This window comes from Salminus brasiliensis, chromosome 2, assembly GCF_030463535.1.
Source record: "Salminus brasiliensis chromosome 2, fSalBra1.hap2, whole genome shotgun sequence".
Classification (NCBI taxonomy): Eukaryota; Metazoa; Chordata; class Actinopteri; order Characiformes; family Bryconidae; genus Salminus; species Salminus brasiliensis.
Window position 1 is genome coordinate 22,132,326 of NC_132879.1, and position 16,893 is coordinate 22,149,218.

General features: G+C 40.0%; 1 protein-coding gene across 1 annotated transcript; it reads right to left on the minus strand.

Annotated features, from left to right (window-relative positions):
* Positions 1–98: 98 nt before the first annotated feature.
* pkp3a (plakophilin 3a) lies at positions 99–16,850 on the minus strand. The gene is made up of 13 exons (XM_072670478.1): positions 16,476–16,850; positions 12,316–12,416; positions 10,234–11,045; positions 8,173–8,296; positions 7,823–8,027; positions 6,666–6,840; positions 6,042–6,159; positions 5,221–5,385; positions 4,883–5,065; positions 4,551–4,704; positions 4,105–4,300; positions 3,879–3,966; positions 99–1,848 (listed from the first exon to the last, which is right to left on the minus strand). Exons 1-13 carry the CDS (start codon positions 16,708–16,710, stop codon positions 1,807–1,809), a joined length of 2,598 nt encoding a protein of 865 aa, XP_072526579.1. The 5' UTR covers positions 16,711–16,850; the 3' UTR covers positions 99–1,806.
* Between the last annotated feature and the right edge of the window lie 43 nt (positions 16,851–16,893).

Below are 16,893 nucleotides of genomic sequence, written 5' to 3' on the forward strand. Positions count from 1 at the left end.
GTGGAGAGAGGGCTAATGATAGCTTTCTTTATCAAAGAAAAAAAAGTTAGTAGTAGTTCAGCTACTCCCTAACTATGCGGGTCACCTTTACACAGAAATTGAATTAATACGTCCCTTTATTTATTTTAACATGGCACTTATGACACAAAGTGTTGTACAGTTAAGAATGGAGCAGATAAAGCGAGATAGTGACCTCTATTACTGACAAATTTGATAAGTACAGGAAGTGTATGTATTTTGCTGAGCAAATAAAACCTGGGCAGAAAGGATGCCACAAAATCACTTTCATTCATAAGATAAAAAAACAAAACAAAACATGTTGGTCATAATGAATTAAGATTAAAAGTAGTTAAAAAACAACAACCAAACAAACAAACAAAAAAGGTAATGTCAAGCATACACAACCAAGTTAAATATACACACCCACACCATGAACCAAACACTCATAGTAAGTGAGAACAGTTTTCATAGTAAGTGAGAACCATTTGCCAAAAAAAGCCTTTGTACCATTACAGGAATATTATATAATCTATATTATCACTTGGAAATGAAGGAGGTACCTGTGAATAAAGCTGTATTTTTGCTTAATTAAATTTTACATGAGACTTTCTGATGAATAGACAAATATAAATGATCTTTAAATGACTTGGGATTAAACCTCTTTACATTGACATACATAAAAAGTTAAGAAGGTTTTTTTGCCTTCTTCAGTAAAGTTACTGTTTTTGGACAGTGACAATAACTTTACATACTGTCAGTAAAAGATTAATTAGTGCTTTGTAATGCAAAAAAAAGAGCAACAGTTACATTCGGACATTCAAAAAGACTTATGGATTTTACCATATTAGGTTTTAATACAATACTATGAAAATATAGAAGCTCTTCTGCTCAGCTTGACACTGCTAGCCTGCACTGGAACACTGCTAAAAGACTAAAAGCCTAAAGAGTGTTTAAAAATAAGCTATATAAAACAAAAAGCACCAACAAAGCAGTTCAGAAAAATAACATGCTAGACGATTCTATCTAGATGACTGAATATTAAAGATAATATATTGTACATCATGTCATCATGTAGAAATATTGCGATGCACTTTCATTCTGCAAAAGCCTAAATCTATTTTATAAATCTATACAGTCTATTCTATTGCCTATGTCCTTTTCACATCTGTGCAGTATATGTGGTATATTGCACTCATTTCTCACATTCCTGTTATTAATAAGTCCCAAAACCCTCCTGCCCACAGATCATTCTTTTGGATGTAAAAAAAAAACAAAAAAAAACAAGCATACACACACACGCAAAAAAAAAACAAAAAAAAAAAACAAACAAACAAAAAAACTTTACAATTATTAAATGAAGAAAAATGAATCCCCTGGACTGGCATTTGGCCCAGTCTATGTTACTTAAAAAAATACAGTATTTAGTACACTAAGTCAAAACCCAGGCAAAATCCAGTCTGGATGCTGCTGAGGGTGACTATCAGTACTGTGCAGAAGTCCCTGAAGACAATATTAATCTGAGGTCAAAACAAATTGTGTTAAGGTGCAATCTTCATCCATAATGTCAAGTCATCGGCAAAAGATTTGTTTAACTCCAGTGTTGACCTTGACGTGCACGGTTTTCGTGTTCTGTGGCAGGTTGTGTAAAGCTGGGCATATGGCAGACCGTGGAACACACAGCTGAACAACAGTCAGACAGCTGAAGTATCCTGAAGTAGTGTTCTTCTATCATGTCACTTCTTATTTACAGCATTGGCCCACATAGGCTACTACATGTGGTTACATTCTCACAGTTTCTGTCCACGTCTAGATGGTCATGTCCGCGAAGTCCTGTCGCAGGAATCCTTTCTGCAAAACACCAAACAGAAAGGGTTCATGAGCAACAGCAAGCAGAGAACAGGAAATGCAAATATGCAGCACTCGGCCATGATAACATATCATATGACTGATTAGACATCAGGGCATGCAGATCACACTGCCAGAGTGGTAATAAACGAACAGTCATCAAGACACACAGACATGATGCAAAATGGTGGCCATAAAAATGCATTGTCTCTGGGAACTTTTCAGAAGTAGTAAAGCAAAATGGAGATGCAAGGTTTTGTTCTGAGTTCACTGTTTATTGGAAATGGGCAGAAGCATTATGCTAGTGATTGCTAGTGAAAAAAGATGGGTTTGTGAAATGGAGGCACACTGCGGTGTGTTGGGACACGCTCATGAGGAAATCACCTGACAAGTGCACGATATGGCTCCACCCTAACATACCCCAGCAGAAGAGTACGCAATCAAGCCCTGCGTTTGTGGAGTGTGTGTGTGTGTTTTCAAACCTGGAAAATGACTGCAGGGCAGGGTGGAGAGCATGGCTCAAACATGATGTACCATAACCCCAGGCACATAGTCCCTCAGCAAACATGTTAATGCACAATATCTGAGAGGGAGGAGACTGTTGACAGTTACACTTTAAGTTTTTTTTCAAAATGACTCCTGAAAGCTCTACAGCAAGAAAGGTTAGGCAGTTCTACGAAAGCAACGAAAGCGGATGTTATGGTATCTATTTGCAAGCCCATAGTAGGCTATAGGACTGTTTTGTCAGTTATCTGTTGGGGCTTTAAAGGTTTTTTTTTTTGTTTTTTTTTTACACAAATCTATACCACTGAGTTAATTAGGGTGATACTGGAACTGAATCAGCACATAATATCAGCATAAGATTATGTATTTACTGTACTCCAGAAGAGCAGATATTTAAGTACTAAAATATATCTATATCTGCCTTTTTATCATTTTAATGCATTTGTAACCCTACAGAAATGAATGCTACATTTATATATAATGCTGACCCAGGCACAGGCTCAATTTCAGCATTTTATAAATATTTATAAATCAGTATAGCCAGATAAATCCATTAAAAAAAAAAAAGCCAAACAATTGCCATAGAGCGAGTAACGCCCCTGAGATATGCATGGAAAATTACCGGAGGAGCAATGTGTTATGGCAAACCTCTGAATCAGCTGTACCGGATATTACGCTGACTTTATCCTGCCAGCCCCCTAGTACAAAATCCGGGTAATGTCCGAGTGTACCCACATGTGAACAGACCAGGCAATTTTACTGATAATCACAAAGTTCTGTAGCTAGAACGTGACCGACACAGAAAATCGACGGTTGTATGTTAGGACTGCTTTACTGTCCAGAAGAATCCTATTAATATCCTTTAGCTAGATTGAGTCCAAAGATACTTCTAAGATTAGATACTGCCAAACATAAACATCAACATACCTAAATACAAAAGACGCACAACTCCTACACACCACACTATGTCTGAATATCAGAGACATCACAGTTCCACAGGTCCAATCACAAGCCTTGAATCACTGCAGAATTAATGTCAAGTGCTCTTGAAAGAGAGGAGTCTTTAGTCAGCATTTGAAGACAGTGAGCGACTCATCTGTTCGGACACTCAAGGGGAAGTTCGTTCAACCACGAGGGGCCAGGACAGAGAAAAGTTAGTGAGTCCAGCCAAGCTGTACATGAAGAACGAAGGGCTCTTGGCACAGATCAGGTTTTAAACCACTGCCACCAGGAAGTGGGGCATTATGGTGCCTTTTTATTTTTGGCTTTGTATGCTAGTGTCAGGGTTTTAAATCTGATTCAGGCAGCTCCAGAAAGCCAGAGGAAATTAGAGAATGCAGTGGACTGCATAGTATTGATGCAGTTTAGCTGATTTTACTCATGTGAAATTGGCACACCCTCAAGTGAACTCAATAAAGTTCACTAAAGTTAATCTGAATTCTGTTCAAACAAAAGCACTTAATTACGCAATGTAATCTTAGTCACTGTTCGAGGAAGAGGTGAGTAAATTAAACCAATATATTGGTTACCTTCTTGTAGTCTTTGTGTAATTTCTTATACTGGAACATGTTGCAGAGGACTGTAGATGCTGCTTTGGCTGACTTCTCTTTTGCAAGACTTAAAGAGATAAAAAAAAAAGAAAAAGTGTCAGTTATCAGAAGAAAAGTTTGGTAAACAATACTTTGAATGCCTGTGTACCCAAGTACAAACATGCAGATGCTTTCTGTTACAAGTCATATATTTTTGGGCTCTTACCTGCCATCATTAGAGTTCTTGATGCCCATCAGCTTGGGAATGCCATCAAAGTATGTGATGTCTCGTGCTGCCACCTCACTACAGGTCACAAGGTTGTTGAGTGTACCACAGATGTTTACTATCACATCGGAGGAGGGCTCCTTCTGCATGCTGTCGTTTGGCAGTTTGGTCACCAAGTTACTGACTACCTTCGTGGCTAAAATGAGGACGGACAGGGAACGGTGTCATTTTAAAAGAAAAAAAAAACTGGACACTAGCACCTAACACATATTTACATTTTTTTTTCCTACTTAAGTGAATTTTAAGTTAATTTTATTTCATAAACATCCTTATTTAAACATATACATCATTTCCAGATTAATGAAATACAATAGAGGTATTATGATCAAAATTGTAAAATAGCATCCAGCTATTTGTGCAGATATCTTTTAGAATACAGAACTTACCCATGTCGTTCTTGTCCTTGGCATGACGAGACAGGTTTCTGAGGAAGCCAGTGAGGGATCGCAGCTCTAGATCACTGTTTGTCCTGAGATGATCTAGAACCACAGGCAACATGCGCTCCTGTTCTAAGGCAACACGGCTCAGGATGGATGCCCACTGTGTGTGTGAGAAGGGTGCATAGGTTAACCAAGCTGCTAGAAATGCAAAACACATAGCAATCCACACACCCAACAAGCCAGTCCATGCCATGTTTGCTTGTTTACTGAGTCTGTGACACCTGTCTGCGCAGCAAACTTCCCCACAAGGCACAATAAAGGTACAAAACCCAACTTACCCTTTTGTCCCCGGCTGTAATGTTCTGCAGGGCTCCGGCAGCTGCCTCTCGGGTGACGGTGTTGACTTCACACCGCTGCAAGACTTTGTTATACAGCTCTACTACCTTTGGGTGCCACAGCCACTCAATGCCCCTTGGCACCCGAGCCACCTCAGTAAACGTAGTCAGATCCTTATCTTGTCTCTGAGGGTCAGGAAGGAAAACAATTGATCAAGTAGATGCCTTGTGAAAAACACAAAATATTTCTTTGGCACAATCTGAACATGAACCGGAACGTCAAGGGAGTGGAATTTAACTGAACATTCCAGTATATGGGAAGAGGATGAGGTGCTCCTTACATCTTTGGCTTTCTTGCTCTGAGGAGTGAAGCAGCCGATAGCCTCTCCTCGGGCTGAGGCCTGTGATCGAGTAGGACCTTCCAAGCGCATTTGGGCAGAGGGGGGAATCTCACTGTACAGCTGATAGGACAGGTTCCTCAATACACACACACAGTTCTCCACTCCCTGCCACATAAAGAGAGAGAAATACAAGCACAAAATTGTCTCAGAAATGGCAACATTAAAGGAGGGTGGGACAGCTTTTGATTGTATGTTAATTTAGCTGAAAGTTCAGCTTTAGTTTATTTGCAATTTGTCATTTGAATGTTTTTCATTTTAATTAAGCAAACCTGGCTTGTTAAAAGACAGGTATAGTGACATGCCTTTTACTCTGATTGGAAATAATCTTTAAAAATAAATAAATACTGGATGTCTACTATCTTTATACTTTTCAGTTGTACAGATGTATTTTGGTTTTTAAAAAAGTAGTGAAGTAATGAGTATGAGTAACTGCTATCCTTAAGTGTTTACTTGTTTTGGAATAAACTGTATTGATTATAATATTTTATTTATGTGCAACCACTTCACACAAATGTACACACATTCAAATTCAAAGGACCACTTTGTTTGGTGGAGTAGGATTACTTTCTCTAGGAAATAATACATAATTACAGAATTAAAGAAATGGTAATGGTTTTAAACTGCCTCAGCTCTGGTTAACAACTGTAAACAGTGACTGCTGTTTTAAAATCAACAGGTGCTGAACTGAACCATAGACCTTGATTTTCTCATGGGAATGTGTTTGGTGAGATTGAGTAAGGTTACATGTTTGTAGAGCTGACCTTGTCCTCTACATTGCTGTTGTCCAGAGAGCTCTGAATGTGTCCCACTAGAGCATCCACCAGACCAGGAGTTTCTCTCATCTGCTGCCGGGTTTTCTCATTTATTGAGCTCAAGTTCCTGTAAAAAAATATAGGACGGTGAGGATAGAAATCTGAGATCACAAAGTCGCTCATATAAATCTAAAGAAGCACATTCTAAAGCATAATTACTGTATTTGCTTTTTTTTTTTTTTTTTACAAAAAAACTTTAAATGTGGCTTGTGCAAAAGTAAGAGCACATGAAATGCTTTTTTTTTCATTCATCAATATTGTTCAAATAAACAGGATTCGTGTTTTAAAATGTGCAGATATTTTACATTTAGGTTATTTTGCTGCAGAGGAAGTCACTTATTTAAAAAGTTACCAAATGTGTCATTTTATAAAGGGGGTGCAAACTTATATCTATATGTATGTCCTAAAGTTGCATATGAATGCAAGTGCTTTCTTGTTAGTCTCTGAACGCAGACAGGGGAGAAGGTCCCTGTCAGGAAGATTCCTTCTTTTTTTTTATTTTATTCTTTTATAATACTCTATAGTCATTCTATAGTCAAGAATTTTTTTTTGCATATGAGTGTGGGAATGTACCGGAGGCAGCCAGTGGTGTTGAAGAAGATATCTGCCTCTGAAGGAGTGTGTTCGATAATCTCTCTGTCTCCGGTGCCAGAGAGAGGAATTAGTACCTCCTCAGTCAGCTTAGGAAGGGTCTCCCTTGCCAACCTATCCTTCAGATTATCCTTAGAGGAGAGATTCCACAGAATTCCTACAGTGAAAGAAAACAAACCACACAAAGTTAATCAGATCAACATTGCTACCAACAATCTCAAATATCTTTAGAAGAGGCTACAATATTTAATTTTTCAAGTTTTTTTTAAAACACCTTAACACCTGAAAGGACCACTGTCTGAGACCTCTTGGGATACAATTACTATAATCCGATCCTAGGAAGGCATGCTTTTGAATGACTGTATGAGCTCATTCTTGATCATACAGAATGGTGTATTCTATTCACTCACAGAGGACCAAAGTCTAGGCCTGACTCATCGCGTGCTATGAGTCCAGCGCACAAGTCAAGACAACTCAACAGTCAACACCCCTTTACTGAAAAAGCACAGCCAACGCCCTAGAGAAGGAACACACACACGCACACATGCATGAATCAACTTTTTTCTCTTATAAAAAAGAAAAATAAAATCACTAAACTAATGAATAATGCCAGACATCACAATGCTGACTCGTGTGCAAGCAGCAGTGTGAATGAAATATAGCCTGAACGCTTAAGCTTTCCAGCCATGTTACTTCAAGCCTCAAGCCACTCACACGAAATAAAACCAGCCATGGCTACACAGACTGGACTATGCTATCTAATCAAGTGCCACTCCCTTGTAGACTACACTTAATACAAAGTGCTTTTGTGTTGTGAACGATTTTAAAGGTTTTATAACTGTTATCAGACTGTCTAGCTCACCACACCCAAAGTGGAGGTCCAGCCTCTGCAAACGCTGCTCGGATAGTGAGCCAAGCTCAAGGCTGGTTATGCGATAGCAGTGCTTTATGGGCAGGTTGACAAACAGAGAGAACTATTCACTTGTTCACACAGCGGTTGATAGAATTCTGTCCAATCTGCTAATCTAAGACAAGCTAAATCCTAAATATCGGAAGATAAAGACGAACATGAATTGCCATGTATGTTCAAGATCATGTAGGTAATGATCATGATGAAGGGTTATGGCAACAGAGCTCACCAGTGATGTTCTTGCGGAGCTCATCGTCTGGCTCCTTCAGGGCATTTATGAGCTGAGGAATTCCTCCAGCCTCGATGAGAGCCACTTTGTTTTCCATGTTCTCATAGATGAGGTTCCTGGCTGCTCCGGTGGCATAGCGCTGCACTTCCTCACTCTCACTGGTAAACAAGTGAACCAGAGGAACTATTCCTTTCAGCTGATTGACCTAAGAGACAGGGGAAAAACTCTCAAAAATAAGATTGTAATCTCAACAGACCTTCTAGTTAAATACAGGTTATTTAATGATTCATAATGAATCTGTAGATCACAGTAAATCAGTTTTGTATCTTCATACCACCGATGGAGCTCACCAGTTTCTTAGAATCGTTGTTGTGGTAGCACTCATGCTGGATATAGGCAGTTCCCAGTACCTGCATTTCAACCTCAGGCGAATCCAGATAGGAAACAGCAGTTGGCATGTCCAGAGAATTGATTCTGTAGGATACAGAAAGAGGTAGCAAGGATTTAAAAAAAAAATCTGCATACACCAGTCACATATTTATCTGTCCTTCTTGATATTAGCAGCATTTTTTTTAACCAGATGTTCATGTTGTCTTGTTATTGATATTAGCTAATGATCAAGTCTAAACTGGTTCTAATCAATCTCTATATAGGATATCTCTACTAACAGTTCCTACAGGATTCATATTTAATCTAAAACTGATAAAGAACACAGATGGCAATAAACTGATCAGTTTAGACCTTTCTTTGTATTTTGCCGTTTTATTGTTTGACTGCTAGCTTAGTGAAAAGTTAGTTTTTTTTTCCCCCCAGGGTGTGTCAACTATGAATAGGCTGGACTGGTTTGGGTGTGTTTCTCTCTTCACTTTTCACATGCAGACACACACGAAGCACAGGGTTGGGCAACATCAAATAACTCTCTTATACAGCAGCTAGTCGAGTGAAAGTGAATTTGCAAAATGTATAACAAATGCATAAATAACCTGTTTCATGGATTCAAAGGTCAGTCTTCTACTCACTTAGTCTCTTTTTGCTCACGCGCTTCTGGTCAATATGCAATTTCTATATGTTTTCTCTTAAAAATATTGCAGTTTTGGAGATTCTGCTTTTATGTACATATTTAACCCGACAGAAAAGAGGAAGCTTTTGGTTGTATAAAAGTAAGGTGTTGTCCTATTCAGAAGCGTATAAGGAAAATATATTTGAACGGTAGAGAAACTGTGTTGTGTGAGACTTTTGCTTTCATCTCTCTCTCACTAGTCACACCATGAACCTCAACAATTACAATAACTTCAAATGTAGAAATGTAAATACAAATAAGTAAACAAATAATACACCAAGCACTAACGTAAAAACGGTGGTCCAAGATGTACTGTATAGAATGCTGTTTGCTGCCGTCATTCCTCAGTTTCTTTGTCTTGTAAACTGATTGGATCTAATTTTATAAATTCCTTACAAAAACTTCCTTGAAACTTTCCTGTAACCACTTTACCTAATTTCATTATCTAGTTGAGTACTCATTGCATCACATTGCACAACTACAATAAGATCACTCGAAAAAATAAAGATACTGTTTTCTTTGAGATACTGTTTACAAAAGGGTAAGGTACTCAGAATACTCTTTGATTTGTATTTTTTATTTGTGTGTTTACTAATTTATGCATTGGTAAGATTATCTTTGTAAGCCACACTACCTTTTGTTATTTTGTGTATGTTGTTTGTTTAAGTTGGGTTTAGGTTATCATTTATCTTATTGTGAGCAAAATGAATAAACCTTCTGGTTTATGCAAAAATGTGTGCGTTGAAAAAAATGACACATTGGATACACTGGATTTACATATGCACACCATTTCCATCTGGTCTTAACATATTGTGATTTTACTGTGAATCAAGGTACCCATAGAAATGGTGCATTTCATAGCATAGGTTACCTGGAATTAAATCTCATTACACTAATCTATGAAGTTTTTTTAATACTTCTATGTTATTAAGATCTTTTCTAAAATAAAAAAAAATCAAACAGTAGACAAGAGTGTCAGTATTCATTAGGTCTTGCATAGACCTCAAGTCTTATATGTCTTTTATTGGCCTACAATTGTCTAAAACGGAAACCCCTTGGTGCTTTTTTTTCACACCCTTCCCAACATGAAATGACAAGTTCTCAAAACTTAAATCTGCTTAAATCTGCTGTTGACCACCACCTGAACTTCCTCACTCGTCAACCCACTCCACCATTTGAATACTAGGGCTTCTCTGCATATCAGGCCATTTTCTGTGATAATCCACCAAAATAAATAGCAGTGTATGGCATATGTACATCAGATTGTATCCATGTGGAAATGTGCACATTAAGTAAATGTATGTATTCAAAGTGTTTCTGTTCAGCATGCGTGGGTGTGTGTGTGTCTCACCCGCTCAGGTTGCCCATGCTGCCAGTCATATCCATGCCATCGAATACATCTTTGCCTTTTCCCACGCTCATGACGCTCCTCATTGAGGCAGCACGGGACAGTCTGCCCTGCTGCATCATGGTCAGGTTGCCCTGAGAACTTCCACCAATCATAAAGCTCCCTCCTCCACCTCCTCCTTGCACACTACCTGCAGACATGGAGTTGCGAACCTGGCGCTGAGTGATTCTGTTAATGGTGCGCTGTGAGGGGCCTTTAAAGGACTGGCGGACGTAGGCTGCTTCCTCCTCCATAGCTGCACCTCCACCTCCACTACGGGCCAGCGTGCCGCTCAGAGAGCGTCTCATGGAGGGCAGCGTCATGGAGGTCTGAACAGCCCCGGAGCTGAAGCCGTTGCTGGTGGTGGAGTACATGGCCTGCCGGGGGTATGTAGATGCGTAACCGTTGCTCATTCCATAACCTGCCTCCTGCCGCAAGTAGGTAGCATCGTGATCTGACACCAGGCTTCCCTCACTGCCATCCTGTGTCATCCACGTCTGCTGCTGAGGCAGAGACTGCATGCGCAAGGAATGCAGAGAGGCGACCTCTGGGTCTGGACCTGCAGGTCGATTTATGGAGCGATTTAACGTGGTGATCTGCTGGTGGTGAGAATGGCCACCCTGGTATCCGCCAGTGCCCATGCCCATCATCATGCTATCATCATGATTATACATCATTCCTACACCAGCCCCTCTGCTCATCTGAGACCTGCCACCGAAATCCACAGCCGAGCGAGACGAGTAGCCACTGCTGGAGTGTGTGGGGACACGCTGGGCCTGGCAGAGAGTGAGAGTGAGTCAGCTCGCCAGCTTTAAAGTTTTGAATTTATAATCTGACCATACGGTCATTCATTCTTGTACTGAGCGATGAAATTCTTTTATTCGTATATCCCAGTTTAGAAAGTCAGAGGGCAGGTTAAGCCTTGCTCAAGGGCCCATATGTAGCAGCTTAGTGGCCCTGTGATCAATAACTCAGTGCTCTAACCACTGAGCCTACTTTTTTATAGTAGTTACAGAATAATTCTTATTAGTTAATGGACAAAAGGGGAGTAGTGATACTCACATTTTCAGCTATGCTAAGATTGTCAGTTCTAAAAGTTTATTTATTTTATGAGCTCCTAAATTGAACTTTTCAGTGCTCGCTGCACCAACCATCTAACGCAACACACCCTTAAAAAGTGAATTCAGACCAAAATCTCCCTTCATTTAAGAGCAGCTCTGTGCATTGCATAACAAAAGCCTCGCCCCTCCCTCTTCACCATGATGCAATGCACTTAGACGCACAGTTTTGGTCACTAATCATTTGATCATCCTCATTTACCACAAAGTATTATGAAAAAAGGAAATAGGAGACTGCCAATACAGCATACTGACAAAACAGTTAACAATTTAGATTCTGAACTTTTTTTTAAATGCTGTATTGAATGCTGTATATGTATCTGTTAATCGCTGCTGTCCAATAAAAACCATGCATCTCAATTTTTCCCCAGTTTGAACCCTGTAGCTGCTCTGTACACAATTCTGGATTAACAGACCAATAGAAATATTCTAAATTACCTGGAATAATCTCTTATATTACATTACATTACATTAACCTCTAAGTTAAGAAAATGTCTGCCTTCTCCTGTGAAGTCGGCATTTTGGAGACATTTTTTTTTTCCAGTGAAGATATGCATCATAAGCCTGGGGTTAAAGAGGTGAACAATACTGAACATGACTAATGTTACAAATACAGATGTGGCTTTCAATCAATACATAATTATTGAATGACTTGCACAGTGGTATGCTGGTACGTCCGTTTGCTTAGAGCTGTGAAGGACTTGTGAAATATCACACTATCATTCTTTCCATTTACTGCCAACTTGTCCAGCTCACCGAGATCTACACTACACTCCCCTTTGAGAAAACTACTGATATCATCTCAGTCTTAAGAAGGTTTAAGAGTCTACGTGCTAAACAAAAAGCAGGTTTCTGAATATCACAGATAACAGCATGACACAGAATATAATGGACATAACTAAATTATAACAAATATTACAATTCTTACCACTGTTGGTCTGCTGGAGGTGGAGTACATGTAGGACGACTTTGAGCTGAAGCTGGGATTGTAGGTCTGGTACTTTGTCATTGTTGAAGAACCACCGTATTCTAGTAAAGGAAACATACAAAGACAGATCAGTTATGGCTATAATCCCTCCTAGCGGGCTCATAAAAGGTGTACTGCACATGTATTGTACATGTACTGTAAATCACTTTGGATAACTGTTAAACAAATGAATGTAGTGTTGTGTATAAGCCATTATCCTTTATGTTGACTAACCTGGAATTTTTGCCTTCAGCACTTTTATGTAGTTTTTACTCTTAATTTAATAAAAAAAATGGATTTAAATTAGTTATACAATTTGATGCCACACAAAATTCAAAATTCATAGCAAATTCTTAGCACATAGTTCAGACATGTCTCTGATATGAAAGTGGCCTGTGTTCTCATATTGACCTCAGCAGGGTTCATCACTTTGGTGATTTTAATTATATGCTGCCGTTGGCTGATCTCCCCGCTAAACCAGTCCTGTCCAAGCGTTCCCACAGAAGCTACTGCAGGTTTTCACATGCAAGTGTTAGATCTAGAATCTCAAGAGAGCGTTAGCTGCTGTTTGGCTGCCATGAAATGTGAACCTGCTGTAGAGCATGGGAGATAAATGTGTAGTGTCATGTGATTAGAGAACGATCAGGACTGAGAAGGATAAGATAAATCTGGCCCCTTAGTATCGGTGTGTAATTTGTAAAAGCAAGCAAATTTACAGAACCTGATAAAACTGACGTACAGTTGCAGGGATTGACTAAATAGGGCTTTTCATAAGGGAATGTTTTAGAATAAGCACAGAATCTGACAGTGTTCACTATAAAGTGAACATAACTGCAGTTCCAAGCTCTGACGAGACTATTTTAAACTGGAGGATAGACGTACTCAAAGCAGAGGCAAACCACTGTAGGCAATCACATGATAGATAACCAGGGTTGTTTTGCTAAGCTAACAAAAGTCCAGAATAGCTTGATATGAAGCTTCAACTCCTGCTCACAAGTCTCATCATTCATGTGTGTGTGTGTGTGTGTGTGTGTGTGTGTGTGTGTGTGTTAAAGTAGGGCGAGGTACAGGCTGGGTTGTTAATAACAGAGTGACAGACAGCAACCAAGGGGAGAGGGGCAGAAAACCGGTCTGGTAGCAGGGAGCCACTCCTTCTGTCCCTGCCCAAAACACGCAGAAACAACTACACCCAGCACGAAGTTCCACCCCTTTGCCTCGCCTTACTTTTTCCATGTCCTTTGAGAGGGTATGCTGCCGTTGGTACAAAGCTTAACCCAGTAAATTAGTATCATGTTATGGTGGCAATACTGGTGGTAATTATTTATTGATGTCCATACTGACCTACGCAGCTCAACTACATGCATTTGTTCAGACCAACAGTTCTCTCTTACCACACATGTGCATGGCATTCCACCTATGCAAGACTCTCAAAGCTTTCAAGGCCACAATCAAAGTTTCAACATGACATGAGTTATGGGGTTTTTTTTTATGCAGGCTCTGGGCTGAGAAATGCGAGGCTGTTCTGACTTGTCAAGCTGAGCTCAGGAAGCCTGCCGGTCACAGGCACTCACCCCATGCGGCTGCTAAGGCAAGAGGTTTAACCTTAACTCTAACACGGAATTGTTTCAGCAGCCTTTCAAAAAAGGAGGAATTCCACAGCTAACCATCTCTGCTATTCACACAATGTTAACCATGTTGTGGCTGAGGGGAACGGAACGTAGCTTACTTACAGAGAGGACAGCATTAGAACATGAGAACCATGCACTCCAAAACCATGCAAAAGTAAAGGTGCTCAATGAAGAACCAAGTTTGTAACAGAGATGTAAGACTTGTTTAATGGACTAAAGAAGTTACACTTGATGTAAAGGCTTGCCCATATCTATTACAGGCATTGGACCCCTTTCATCAACATCTTTCTAAAAATGTCCTTATATTTGTTCTAACAAAAAGTCTACATCAGATTCATGATGCATTTTTAAAACTCAGAATTGTTCACAGCTCTGCTGTAGTAATGAGGGATCCCATTGTCCTCGTGCATTGTACAAATCCCAAATAAGAAAAAACAAAAAAAACAAAACTAAACATTGGGGAAGGTCAGAATATTTGTGAAAACTGCTTAAGAACAACTGATAAATAAGGCCCATTGTTCTTTACGGAACCAAAAGTGGTTCTACCACAGCACTGCTCATCGAGAACAATTCGAAACCCGTTTTTAAGAGTGTACTGTAAGGTTTCGTGAGTGCTGCCTTGTAATGCGTCTGGTGATTAAACAGTGTTGTGAATCGAAAAACAGAATTAAATACCAATTGTATGCTGTGATTGGACAGGTTTACCTTTCAGTGTGTTAAGGGGTATGGACTACTGTTGTTAATTATTAAACCTTCTTCAGTGGGAAAACACCTCTTACTCTTTACATTGCATGACAAATCATTGCTGAATTGACCATTAATTCAACATTACTTGAAAAAGAACCCTACATTAAAAGTTGTAAACATTTAGGCCTTATTTCTGTAATAGAAAGTTGCGCTTGAACATTGATTTATATTGCATTATATTACTTTACCTCCCAATTTGCTGACAAATTTGGAAGTGAAAGGTATTCTAAAATCAGGCCTGATTGTAGTGAGTAGTAGAAGTTTCACTTAGCAAATGTACAGAAGAAACTCCTACTGTGCTTAAGAGGTGCCTCAGAAATGGTAAATAACAGAGTTCTTCTGTCTGTCCCTCTATTGTGCTTTGCTAAACACTTTGTCCGGCTCTCTCACATAGCAGTTTTGTGCGGGTCGGGTCCTTTGAGAGTTGACAAAGAGTGGTAACCCAATCACATGCAGTCAGAGAGCTTTCACTCACTTCCCCTCGCTCGCTCACTCACTCACTCACTCACTCACTCACTCACTCACTCACTCACTCACTCACTCACTCACTAGTTCAAAAACACCTAAGGGTAGAGGAAAACTCTGCCTGTTGCAACCTGTTAAACATTAATGCAGTATGTTTATTGTGTGTGTGTCTCGCTTGGTGTGTGTGGAACATTACAGACATTACAGAAGGGTGTTCTCTCTAATTAAAGGGTGTGATCAGTGTGTTTAATGTGATCAGATTGTGGCTGGAGTAAAGGGAAATGAGTACTTCATTTTTATACAAATATCAGATATACCAGCTACAGGTTTCACATTACATCAACCACTTTTCCACTGCACTACAGATTAGATCTGGTTCTTCGGGAATTTGGAAAAGACCCGGTCACAGCTGAGAAGAGGAATTACAGTAAACGAGTCTCCATGGCAGTCTAACTAACTGTAAAACCCAAACTGATGCTCAAAGTTCTTTACACCCTCTAGCCAAAAGACAAATTAGCCAGATCTCACTTTCATAGTGGTTTAATGTCACTGTGGGCCATTCAATTGCAAAATGGCCTACTGTCTATACTACTGTAGCACAGTTAGAACTTTGTGGTATAGTCTAGACAGACTACATAGTAACACACTGCATAGATCATACATCAATACACAGACCAATTGCTGTATTTCACATCATTGCTGTTACGCAAAACCTTGCATCTCCATTTTTGCAGTTGTTCACTTTGGCAATTTTTTTTTTTTTTTTTTTTTTTTTTTACAAATGTCATCATGAATGGACTAATAGACATGCTCCAAATTTACTTTAAATAAAGTTTCTACATTGACTTCCATTGAAGGTTAAGAAGTTTTTCTTCTGACATTTTGGGGAACCAAGGTTTTTACGGTAATACATACTATCGACAGGAACTACCGACTACACAATATGGCACAGTAGCCCCAGGTTTATTAAATTAATGTCTATTTAGTGTTCATTCGTTTTATATTTATATTATCTCACACACACACACACACACACACACTTTAAACCACCCCAAAAAAAAAAAGAATAATAATACGTACACAATGTGGTTTTCAGACCGTGCGAGAGAAATCTGAGCTACCCACTAGCTGATAATCAAGAAACGGCCATTTAAACTATAAGCTAATGTGGTTAATGTGGCACTATCCTACAGTAAAACACCTGAGAGCTGTAAGCAGTTCACACACTCACACACACACACACACACACACACACACACACACACACACACACACACAAACCTGAAGCCGCGTATTGCTGCGCAGCGCCGTTCTGGCGCGTGATCGTGTTGGATCTCTCCGCGAGCTTCAAAGCCACCTGCTGCTGCACGCGCTTGGCTCTAGCCGCCGCCCCATCCGCGGAAATGCCGCCGCCAACGCCGTGACCCAGCTGGGTCTCGGACGGCACGGCGTAGGTGCTCACGGAGGAGTTGGGCTGAAGAGCCGAGTAGAAAAGACCCTCAGAAGCCGAGCTCATGGCCTCAGCTATGGTCACCACCAAACGGGACGAAACGGAGCGCGCGCGGTCCTAACAAACACGCTCGAGCTGGGAGAGTGAGGAGGCTAATGGCGACGCGTGTGACCAGAGGAAAGTTTCTGCCGGAATCCACAAGGCGTTTGGCACAGAGTTCCTCAGGTTGAGGCGGTGGGAATGGGCGGA